The sequence below is a fragment of the Aquarana catesbeiana genome, linkage group LG12, assembly GCF_042186555.1.
Source record: "Aquarana catesbeiana isolate 2022-GZ linkage group LG12, ASM4218655v1, whole genome shotgun sequence".
In the NCBI taxonomy this organism is placed as follows: Eukaryota; Metazoa; Chordata; class Amphibia; order Anura; family Ranidae; genus Aquarana; species Aquarana catesbeiana.
The window spans coordinates 44,454,624-44,466,649 of record NC_133335.1 but is presented as its reverse complement, the minus strand read 5'-3'; the positions used below and the strand labels follow the sequence as shown (position 1 = coordinate 44,466,649).

General features: G+C 42.2%; 1 protein-coding gene across 4 annotated transcripts in view; it reads left to right on the top strand.

Moving 5' to 3' along the window:
- The window catches only part of MARCHF10 (membrane associated ring-CH-type finger 10), a 95,631-nt gene that overhangs the window by 32,750 nt on the left and 50,855 nt on the right, over positions 1-12,026 (top strand). For all 4 annotated transcript variants that reach the window (XM_073607674.1, XM_073607673.1, XM_073607672.1 and 1 more), the window contains exons 3-5: positions 3,804-3,959; positions 7,650-7,806; positions 11,575-11,712. In XM_073607674.1, coding sequence (XP_073463775.1) covers positions 3,804-3,959; positions 7,650-7,806; positions 11,575-11,712 — 451 coding nt within the window. The remainder of the gene's footprint in view (positions 1-3,803; positions 3,960-7,649; positions 7,807-11,574; positions 11,713-12,026) is intronic.

Below are 12,026 nucleotides of genomic sequence, written 5' to 3'. Positions count from 1 at the left end.
CTATACATGATCTCTCCAGCAGTCAGCTTCAGTGAAGAAGAGAGATCACCGACAACGGTTGCAGAGTCTGGGTGGTGACGTCACCTATAGGCTTACTATGGAGCATCCATTTCCGGCTGTCCCTCTTCTACACCAAAGTCGGCGTTGGGATTCGATCACATGACTGGAGCGCCCTCAGCATAGGTAAGTATAGACATCTTTCCTTTACAGGGTAGATAGAATAGGCTAAGAATGGGGTGGGAGCAGGTTAGGTATAGTTAGGATTTGACAATTAGGTGAAAGCTTGTCTAAAGAAGAGTTTTCAGTTTTGATTTGAGTTTGTAGAAGGCAAATCTCTAATGTTCTTAGAAAGAAAATTCCAGCGGTTTGGGGCATAACAGGAGAGAGCCCTGTCCTCATAGAGTGTAGATTGGTTTGAAGGACACACAGAAGAACAAAATTAGAGAGGCAAAGGTTAAACGGGGGTGTAGGGTGCTAAAACATCAGACAGACATGCTGAGCCAAGCTATGCAGAATAATATAGGTGAACATGAGGAATTTGAAATCAATGCAAAGTCTGACAGGTAGCCAGTGTGAGGTCTCAAGGATAGGAGTAAAATGATCTCTGGACCTAATCAGGATTCCAGCAGCCGAATTTTGGACATAAGTTAGTTTGCTTAGTGTGGAACTAGGTACCCCAGTAAGTAGAGCATTGCAGTAGTCAGATCAGGAAAGAGAAAATGTTTTGATCAGCTTTTTTAGTGTATGATAACATGGGGCAAAGTTGAGCAAAGTTTCTCAAGAGGAGAAGAAGATGTTCTGCCAACATTCTATATATGTAAATCAAATGTTGAGTGAGCATCAAAAATCGTTCCCAGATTTTTGAGTTTAGATTTATACCCAAGTACGGTACGATCAACAGATACAAATATAAGACTTTTCAAAGTTGATGGGGGTGCCAGTATGCATGATTTCAGTCTTGTCAAAGTTTAGTTGAAGGAGCCATCCATATTTTTATGTCAGATTTAGTTGGATAGGAGAGAATCCAGTGCATTATGGATGTACACTATATCTGATTATTATTAGTATAGAAGTGCTGACCAAATGGAAACATGTAAATGCAAAAAAGTAAGGGACCCAAGACAGAGCCCTAAGGGACTTTGTACTTAATTGGACCAGTTTCAGACTGGAATGCTACCAAGGGAGACAACATGAAAACAAATCAGTAAGACAAGACATGAAGCATTTCAAAGCAAACTCTGAAACTTCAAATAATAGTTTCAAGGCGAGAGCGTAAAGTACTTATTCTTATAAGAACATTTAATGATTTGAATGTTGTTTTTGAAAGTATTTTGTTTGCTAACATTTTGTAATTTCCTGCACAAAAACCACATTACTAGAGATTTGTTTGTTTAAGAAAAAATGTATATCCTGCTCTGTCACATTTTCGTGTCACTGTGGTGGAAAACAAACGTCGATTTGACCCCTAATAATTGCCTATTGACTAGCCAGTGGGAGTAAACAATGCCCCATCCTTGGTTTTAGTGGGAGGAATAGTGTCTCATTATTGGCATCAGTGGGGGGAATGGTGCCTCATCATTGGTGTCAGTGGGAGGAATATTGTCTCAAGGGCCGGATAAAGGAAAGTAAGTTGCCACATATGGCCCCTTGGGCCACAGTTTGGAGACCACAAACTGTCTAATGTCAAGAAGAATCAAAAGATAATAAAGGTCAATAATGGTCTTGACCAGGGCAGCTCCTTTGCTATGCAGTTGTAGAAATCCATTTTAGTCTATAACCAAAATTCCTAAAATGCTGGACTTAATGTCAGACGCCTAATGCTACCAGTTTCTCACCAAACACAAAAGCACAAAATACCTAGCACTGTTAATACTAAAGTGATCATAGATATAACATGATTGTGCCAGATCCAGATGATCACTATTTGCCTGAGAACAATCAGATTTGGTGCCAGCAGAAACTACCAGCTTCCCCTATCTAAGCGATCAAAGCAGAATAGACAGGGGCTTTGTCATCAGGCATTATGTAAGCTATATACAGTGCCTTGCAAAAGTATTCACCCCCCTTGGCTTTTAACTATTTTATTACATTACAGCCTTTAGTTCAATGTTTTTTAATCTGAATTATATGTGATAGATCAGAACACAATAGTCTAAGTTGGTGAAGTAAAATTAGAAAAATATTTACATAAAACTATTTTTCAGAAATAAAAAACTGATAATTGGCATGTGTGTATGTATTCACCCCCTCTGTTATGAAGCCCATAAAAAGCTCTGGTGCAACCAATTACCTTCAGAAGTCACATAATTAATGAAATGATGTCCACCTGTGTGCAATCTAAGTGTCACATAATTTGTCATTACATATACATACCTTTTTGAAAGGCCCCAGAGGCTGCAACACCTAAGCAAGAGGCACCACTAACCAAACACTGCCATGAAGACCAAGGAACTCTCCAAACAAGTAAGGGACAATGTTGTTGAGAAGTACAAGTCAGGGTTAGGTTACAAAAAATATCAAAATCTTTGATGATCCCTAGGAACACCATCAAATCTATCATAACCAAATGGAAAGAACATGGCACAACAGCAAACCTGCCAAGAGACGGTCGCACACCAAAACTCACGGACCAGGCAAGGGCATTAATCAGAGAGGCAGCACAGAGACCTAAGGTAACCCTGGAGGAGCTGCAGAGTTCCACAGCAGAGACTGGAGTATTTGTACATAGGATGACAATAAGCTGTACGCTACATAGAGTTGGGCTTTATGGCAGAGTGGCCAGAAGAAAGCCATTACTTTCAGCAAAAAACAAAATGGCACATTTTGAGTTTGTGAAAAGGCATGTGGGAGACTCCCAAAATGTATGGAGGAAGGTGCTCTGGTCTGAAGAGACTAAAATTGAACTTTTTTGGCCATCAAGGAAAACGCTATGTCTGGCGCAAACCCATCACATCACCCAAAGAACACCATCCCCACAGTGAAACATGGTGGTGGCAGCTGTGGGGATGTTTTTCAGCAGTCGGGACTGGGAAACTGGTCAGAGTTGAGGGAAAGATGGATGGTGCTAAATACAGGGATATTCTTGAACAAAACCTGTACCACTCTGTGTGTGATTTGAGGCTAGGATGAAGTTAACCTTCCAGCAAAAAGGTGGCTCTACAAAGTATTGACTTTTGGGGGTGAATAGTTATGCAGATTGACTTTTTCTGTTATTTTGTCCTATTTGTTTGCTTCACAATAAAAAAAAAAAAAATCTTCAAAGTTGTGGGCATGTTCTGTAAATTAAATGATGCAAATCCTCAAACAATCCAAGTAAATTCCAGGTTGTGAGGCAACAAAACACGAAAAATGCCAAGGGGGTGAATACTTTTGCAAGGCACTGTAATTCATGTATGTGTTCATTTTAATTTTTTTCATTAACAATTACAATGTGTTATGTATCACATTTTCTGTCTCCAGCTCTTTTATTGACTAGCATTTGGTTTGCTTATTACAGCAGATTGTATATGATATAAAATGAGATTTATATTATCTAGCCCCTAGGGTCTACCAATTAAACGGAGTGGCATGGGAAAAGAAGACATACAACATACAGTATATAGAAAGAAATGTCAGGGAATTTGGTAGTGCAGACACTGCAAATGATATCTAGACAGATGTATAGATCTGAGGGAGAAACAGATGTCATGGTAAAGAACAGGCTGCACTCCCGCTTGGGTTTTTTTCTATATAATCCTGAACTATTCCTGCATCTGGTGATAACGATATAGTCATTGAGCTTAAGAATCACACCTGTTTTTCAGGCCTATTTACGTCACCGAGAGCAGGAGAGGGAGCAGGCTGAGCATGTAAGAGAGAAACAAGCTGCATTAAAACCCGGCTCTCAACATGGCAGATCTATCTACTCAGCTCGAAGTTACATCAAGCCTTGGCAGACTGGGATGACCACAAAAGAACAGGTAGGACTATAGTTGTTTTGTGAGAACATTGGAATGATACATGGGGCTGTATGTAATTCTCTTCATAATAAACTGAGAAAAAAACAGAAATGTAAAGAAATGTAAGATTTAAGGACCTTTTCAAGAACCTCCTTAACTGCAGGAAAGCAGTACCAAGGGATTTTGGAAGGTTCCCTGACCCTGTGACTGCTGCCAGCATGAATCAAAACTGTAAGGTCTGGAATGTTAAAGCTTACAGGATGCCCTTGATCAGCAAAAGAAGCTCTGTGTTCCGCTTAAATTTGTATGTATAGCATTTTTTTATTTTGGATAAAGTAGGGAAGGATTGAAACCACTGTATTTGCTGTGTTCCACTGGGGAGAAAATTCTGTTTACATTCTGTCCCAAAGACTCAACAGGAAGAAAGTAAAAAGAATTCCAATAGTTTCCAGAACAGGTGTCCTATTTGAAGATTTACTCTCAACTCTGAATCTGCTGCTTCTTACTGCCTTGGTGACCATGGTCACTAGGACAAACAGAGAAGGTAACTATCTAGTTGGGACCTAAATAGCAATAAAAACTCAACAGGGTTTCTAATTCATATAAAACAAAAACAAAAAAACTGTTTTGGTTATACATTCACCTATTGAATTCTGTGAAGTTATAGACCATAGTCTGTAGGTGTGCTGTGTGATGTTGGATTTCCAAGTTGTTGGGGGAAAGAGGAAAAAGGTGGCATGATTCCCTGTGTTAGCTAGATGGGGAGCCATAGTTCAAGCTCTGTTGCCAAGTGGTTAAAATACTGAGAGCAAATGAGAGTCTGTCCTGTTGCCAATTGGACAGCAGCAAATGGAGGTTCAAATGGAGCAGCTTCATCTCAGTTTTAGGGCAATTTAGGGCAAAAGAACAGGCACCCTCTGGACCTTACCTCCACATAACAGCAAGCATTCAAGGCAGCATTGTGGGACACAAGGTAAAGAGCCACATGTTTATGTTTCTACATACCCAAAGCTATCTGATGGGCAGGGGGGGAGAAAAATAATAACACTGGACAGTACCATCTGTCTAGCTAACCTGTTATTTTGCCCTGGATGGGCAAAGCACAGGTTTGCCTTTAGAAAAACTCTGCCTGATCTATCTGAGAGTAACACCTAAGACACTAGTTGCTATTGCATTTGGCTTCGAGGCAACCTAAAGCATTATGAAATGAGTAATACCATAACATAAGCAATAATACTATGTACCTGGGCCTCTTGAATGGTATGCACTTGCACCTAAATAGTTATTTTAATTGCACACGAAGGTGAACCGCAGATTTTCACTTGCAGGGTGCAGCATTGTAGATTTTTGGACATAGAGGTTTTTAAAACATTTAAGAAAATCTGTTACTGATGGATGATTATCAGCAATGCAGGTCTATATGTTAGAAAAGTTGGGAAGAAAAACAGAGGCATGAGTTTCAAGCGAGAACAAACAGCTCTTACCAAACACTACACTTAGTGAGAGATCTGACAGTTCTAACGCATCATAATTATTTTATTCACTGATTATAATTATCTCTTGTATACAAGTTAAGGGGATGGCAAACACACCCAATCTGAAATGTTTAAAATAAAGTCTATAACAAATGGTTAAGGTGGCATGAATTTTCTCAACTAAGATCAATGTCTTCAGATGATTGTATAATTTTCAGAATGTGCTGATTCTCCTTAGCTGCATCTCAGCAAGTCTGACCACAGAAAATAATTTATAGTGTGTGACACATATTAAGGTCTGCAATCTGCAAACAGAAAATATGCCATCCCCAGTGACACTGTGACAATTCTATAAAATATAGCAATATATATCATAGAGATAGAGATGACAAACACATCACAGCAAAACTGTACTGCACTGATTGTCAAGCAAAATTTACATGCCTTGAAGGCCCAGGTCATCTAATGCCCAGGGTAAAGATGCCAAACTGTGCCATGCGCCCCCCTTCCCCCTAAATTCCCCTCACCCCCAAGGTAAAGAAATATTGAAACATTATAATATTAAAAAAAAGTTTAATTATGTCAAAACTGAATTTACCCACAGCCGTTCCCCCCCCCCCCCCCCCCCCGTCCTGAGTGTATACATATATTTAATAAGCAGTGAGTGTATTGCACATATAGTATGTAACAGTGGGGTTGATTTACTAAAACTGTAGAGTGCCAAATCTGATGCATCTGTGCATGGTAGCCAATCAGTTTCTAACTTCAACTTGTTTAAGCGTTGCCAAAAAAAATTTGGAAGCTGCACCAGATTTTACACTCTCCAGTTTTAACTTTTGCGCAAACTAATCAATATACGCTTATTGGGATTTTATTACCAAAAATATGTAGCAGAATACATATTGGCCTAAATTGATGAAAAAAGTTGAAATGTTTACATTTTTTTTATTGGATATGCTTTATAGCAGAAAGTAAAACTTTTTTTTTTTTTTTCCAAAGTTGTTTTTGTTTATAGCCCCCAAAAAAATAAATTGCAGAGGTGATCAAATATCACCAAGAGACTTTTTTCAATTTTCCACTATTTGTGGGTAAAAAAGGACATACATTTTATTTGTTGCAATTGTCATTTAAAGTAATTCAGTGCCATAATGCAAAAAAATGGCTTGGTCATGAAGGGAGGTAAATCTTCTGGCGCTGAAGAAGAAGGAACAGATAATACAATTATTACAGACAGGACTCCTGAAAGCAAAACATTGCTGTGTTAATGCTAGCGGTAGTCTACATCATAGTTGTCATTTCTGATTTTGCCCATAGTTGCCCATATTTTTCTTTAATTTGGGGAGTACTGTGGGATACAAAGATCAAAATATTGATAAGTTTTGGTATCTCAGTATACAGCTTATATGAAAAGAAAACACTGCATGTTTTTTTTCCTTTTCATAAACGAACTGATTTGTAAAACCAAAATTAAGAACTGCATGACATTTTTATAGGAAATGTATCTCTTGTTTATAAGTTATACCAGCAAACAACTCAGACACCTACACAAAATAAGAAAGAAAAAAAACCTGCCAAAACAAAAGGAATCTGTTAATTTAATACATTGTGAACACATTTAAGTGTTAATCACTGCACCTGACAAAAATAGATAGTGAGATTATTAAATGTGAAGCCAAAGAGGTTTTGTGTGATTAATTATAATACACGATTCAAGGTTGTGTAATCTCATTTTTATGTGTGTGGGGATACATTTGCTGTGGGCTCATACCGTATAGAAGGTAGGGCCTAAACCACAGAATGCACTGATCTACTAATATGGCAAGATTCAGGACTATGCAGAAGATAGCTGCAAATACAGAGACACAGCCAGTAATGCAGATGGCTGCAGAATGAAAATTTGCCACAGAGAACCTGAAACATCTTCAAATTCAATGTAAAATAAAACAGTGCTTTTCTAGTATGTCATTATTGCAATGCTTTACCATAGAGTAATCTCCCCCCCCCCCCCCCCCAAAGACCGTGTGAGATGGTGTAGGTTTCACCAGATGCTGTTTCATTGCAGGACACAGTAGTGATGTGGCAACTGGTGGAAGGAACAACAGTTCCCAGCATGGGACATGCCATCTGACACATATAGTATATCTAAAAAATAATTGAAAAGACTTCATCCTCCCTTTAAATGCACCATATCTGCCTGGAACAGGATTCACTTTAATAATATTCTTCTGCCATATAGATTCCTGGGAGGCTGGGAGATGAGAATGGCGACATGAAACATCAGTATACCAGCACTGTGTCTAAACTACCCTCTATAAAAAAGGACAAAGAACCTATAAGAAAGAAAGCTGTATTGCATTCTAGTACTGTCAAAAAAACACAGAAATCAAATACAGGTAAGCTGACTACCATGTTAGGATACATTTCTAAAGTACAAAATGATGTATTGTGCTTAAAACATGCTGAAGTATTTTTGTGTGATGTTAGTGTTAAGACTTCACACATATGCATAGAAGGTTTCACAGCAGTCTTTGAAGGAAGCAGCAATCTGATATACCAACAGTTGTCAAACACCAATATCTAGGACCAGGCCCGGATTTACTCCCTTTGCCGCCCCAAGGCCGGGCTCTTCAATGCCGCCCCCCCCCCCCCCCACACCACCAGAAAGAACCCCCAGACATAATACGGTCAAAGACTGCAGACATGATACAAGAGATGGTCAGAGACTGCAATCATAGTACAGGAGATGGTCAGAGACTGCAGACATGATACAGGAGATGGTCAGAGACTGCAGTTCCTATGGACATTAGTAGATAATGGCCGATCGGCCCTCTCACCTGACCCAGCGATACAGCAATGCTTCCCCTGATCAGGAATCAGCTCACTCTGAATTGCCCGTGGCGACTCCGTTGGGTAGCACCCAGATCTGTATTCCTGCAATGACTCCATTCCTTTCTCCACCAGGGATGGCGCCAGGCTGTGTGGCTTTCCCTCTGGTGGCGCAGGGCAGCGGGGTTCTCTCTCTGATGGTGTTCCCTCAGCACTGCCCTCTCCCTCTGGAGCCCTGGGTGTACTTTCCTGGGTGTAGACCCCCCCAGGACAAACTACCCCCTTCCATTAGTACAGACCCCCCCAGGACAAACCCCCCCACCATTAGTACAGACCCCCCCAGGACAAACCCCCCCTCCCTTCATTAGTACAGACCCCCCCAGGACAAACCCCCCTCCCTTAGTACAGACCCCCCAGGACAAACCCACCCCCCTCCCTTAATACAGACCCCCCCAGGACAAACCCACCTCCCTTCATTACTACAGACCCCCCCAGGACAAACCCACCTCCCTTCATTAGTACAGACCCCCCAGGACAAACGCCCCTCTATTAGTACAACCCCCCCCAGGACAACCCCCCTCCATTAGCACAAACCCCCCCAGGTCTACCCCCCTCCATTAGTACAAACCCCCCCCAGGAAAACCCCCTCTCCATTAGTACAACCCCCCCCCAGGTCAACCCCCACCCCCTCCATTAGCACAGACCCCCCAAGGACAAACCGCCCCCCCTTCATTAGTACAGACCCCCCAGGACAAAACCGCCCCCCCTTCATTAGTACAGACCCCCCAGGACAAAACCCCCCCTTCATTAGTACAAACCCCCCAGGACAACCCCCCCCCTTCATTAGTACAAACCCCCCAGGACAAAACCCCCCCTTCATTAGTACAACCCCCCAGGACAAACCCCCCCTTCACTAGTACAGACATCCCAGGACAACCCCCCCTCCATTAGTACAACTCCCCCAGGACAAACCCCCCCTTCACTAGTACAGACATCCCAGGACAACCCCCCCCTCCATTAGTACAACCCCCCCAGGACAAACCCCCCCTTCACTAGTACAGACATCCCAGGACAACCCCCCCCCTCCATTAGTACAACCCCTCAGGACAACCTCCCCTCCAAGTGTGTACAATAGATAGAACAGATGGAGACAGGCACAGGCTTGGGCGGGACTCGGGAGTGAGAGACAGAGGAGAACACGCCCCCCCCCGCCGCCGCACAGAGACCAGCCGCTCCGATCTTCGGCGGCTGCTCTCCTTCTCTGACAGGAGGAGGGAGGGGGGACGGGCTTGAGCAGCGAAAAAGACAGCGGTGGCGGCGGTGACCTGCGGAGGGAGCCGCCTCAGTCTGGACACAGAGAGGAGGAGGAGGGAGAGGAGCACTCTAGCGCTTCAGCGCCCCCACCTCTCTGGCGCCCGGGTGCACTGCATGCTGATGTTAGTGTGGGGGGCGGCGCCGCCCCTGTACCACTGCCGCCCCGAGGCCTGGCCTCGGTGGCCTTGTGGGAAATCCGGCCCTGTCTAGGACAGCCTTTCTCAACCAGGGTCCTGTGGAACCTTGAGGTTCCTCCAGAGGTTGCTAGGGTGTCCTTGAGCAATGAGCAACTTCTGTCTCTCAGATGAGTAACCACTGACAACAGTTATCTTTTTAGCTACAGAATCTTTAAGACATGGAGGATTCTTCCTACTGACCCTAAATGTAATGAGTATCTTCTTCATTTTGACCCTCACACTAATGTACAATGAGCTGTAGATACAAACATTTTTAGCAGGGGTTCCCAGAGACCAGAAAGGTATTTCAAGAGTTCCTCCTTGTTAAATAGATTGAGAAAGCTGATCTGGGGCAAATGGTGAATAGAAACAAATTAACCTACACAAACCATAATGAGAATATGCAGATAGCATCTCTGTAGGGATAGGAACGCAAAACAGCAGGCCCCTTCAACTACAATGATACCTATAGTAATGTTTTTTTTTTGGGGGGGGGGGGGTGGAAGATGCAACTGAGATGGTATAAAACAATCAAGCAGAGTTCTGCAAGTTAAAGCAACTCTCATCCCCAGATGTAATAATATTTTCAGGATTTGTGGATCAGTGGCCCCAAATGCACACTGTCTGTGTTCAGGGCCGTACACCTGCACCCACACATCTGTCAAATTAGGACCTGTGGATGTGTTCGTATAGCTGCTGGTCTCCATAACGTAACATAGGCTGCCTGCACACAGCTTCAGGCAGCACTAGCCACATAAACTGTCGCTTTAGACTGTACAGGCCACAGTCCCCGTGTGAAGAATCCCAAGACCTCATTCACACCATTCACATACAGACATTTAGTTTCACTTATTAAATCAATACAGTTTTATCCTTTAGATTTAGTGGGAATTTTGTACCGTAAGTTATGTTGTGTTTGTGTCTGTTAATATGATTTTGTGCATTATTAGCAAAAATATAGTTTTGATAGTTTTTTTGGGGGGGGGGGGGGGGCTGGGATGGTGTTCTTCTTTAAGGTGGGCTTGGGAAAAAGTGCTATCTCTCTGTCTATTTTCAGTGCACAGAATTTCATCAAAAAAGCAAAAAAAAAAGCATATTTAACAGGTACAGTGAAGCCCAGATTTTGTTTAACCATGCCCCTTAAGCCCCCCCCCCCCCCCCTGCTCCCCCACTGTTAATAGTTTGGCCACACGCACTGTTCTCTGACATGTGGTGCGCACACAGCATTAATACTCCTCCTGGGGTAACAGACTGTTCCCTTCCAGCCATCATAACGGAACCACACCCATTTTTAAACCATACCTATTTTGTGCCACAACGTGCCATGTGCACCACAGGTTACTGTGCCCCTGAAATGTCCCACATTATCAACTTCTAAAGTTGGGAAGTATGTTTTACCATTGGGTGCAATGTTACAATTAGGGAAATTTTACCCTGCCAGGATATTCATAATGTTTGTGCACATGATCGATGAAAAGCATATTTTTCCACAGATCACACGTTTGCTAATTTTTACAATGTATGTATTTAAATTCGACAATGATTTCATAGGCAGTCATTTAGCAAGTAAGAAATGTAATGTAATGATATCAGGGGCCAAATTTTTGTTCTGCTTGATAATTTTTGTAACTTACATTTTCTCTAATCCTATACAGTTCCTCCTGACAGGTAGACATCAGCTCCTACAAGTGACATGTCAAATGACACATTGGTGTTACAATTCTAAGCATGCAAATCTTTAATGTGCAAGATGTCAAGGGGCACGCAGCCTCAGGATCTTGCAAGACAGTGACATATTTAAACCATTTTCAGTTAATTTCTGTTTCATTTCTTTCATGCTGCTAGTTTCTCAACCACCTATTACCGTGGAAAAGAAAAGAGTACATGCACGTCAGCCTTCCTCGAAACCTAATGTCACACATTTTAATAATGCCACGGGAAGGAGAGAGTGGCAAAAAAAACCTAAGGAACTAAGGAAGCCGGGTGAGTTTCAGCCCGAGATGTGTCAGCCAGGTTTGCCATCTCATGTTGATGTGTTGCTTCTATTGTTACACCTTCTTCTGTTGTTACATTAAGCCCAGTGTCACACATTATGGAGATGCCACAAGAAAGAAAACACAGGGTTAAAGTGGAAAAAAAATCCAAGGAACCAAGGAAACCGGATGAGTCTCAGTTTTGCTATCTCATGTTACTGTCCTGCTCCTATTATCACACACACATATACAGTATATACTGGCAAACCAGGAAGTGTGATTTCTCAGTTTCTAAGTGTTGTTTACTGCCCTTTAAAAAAAAAA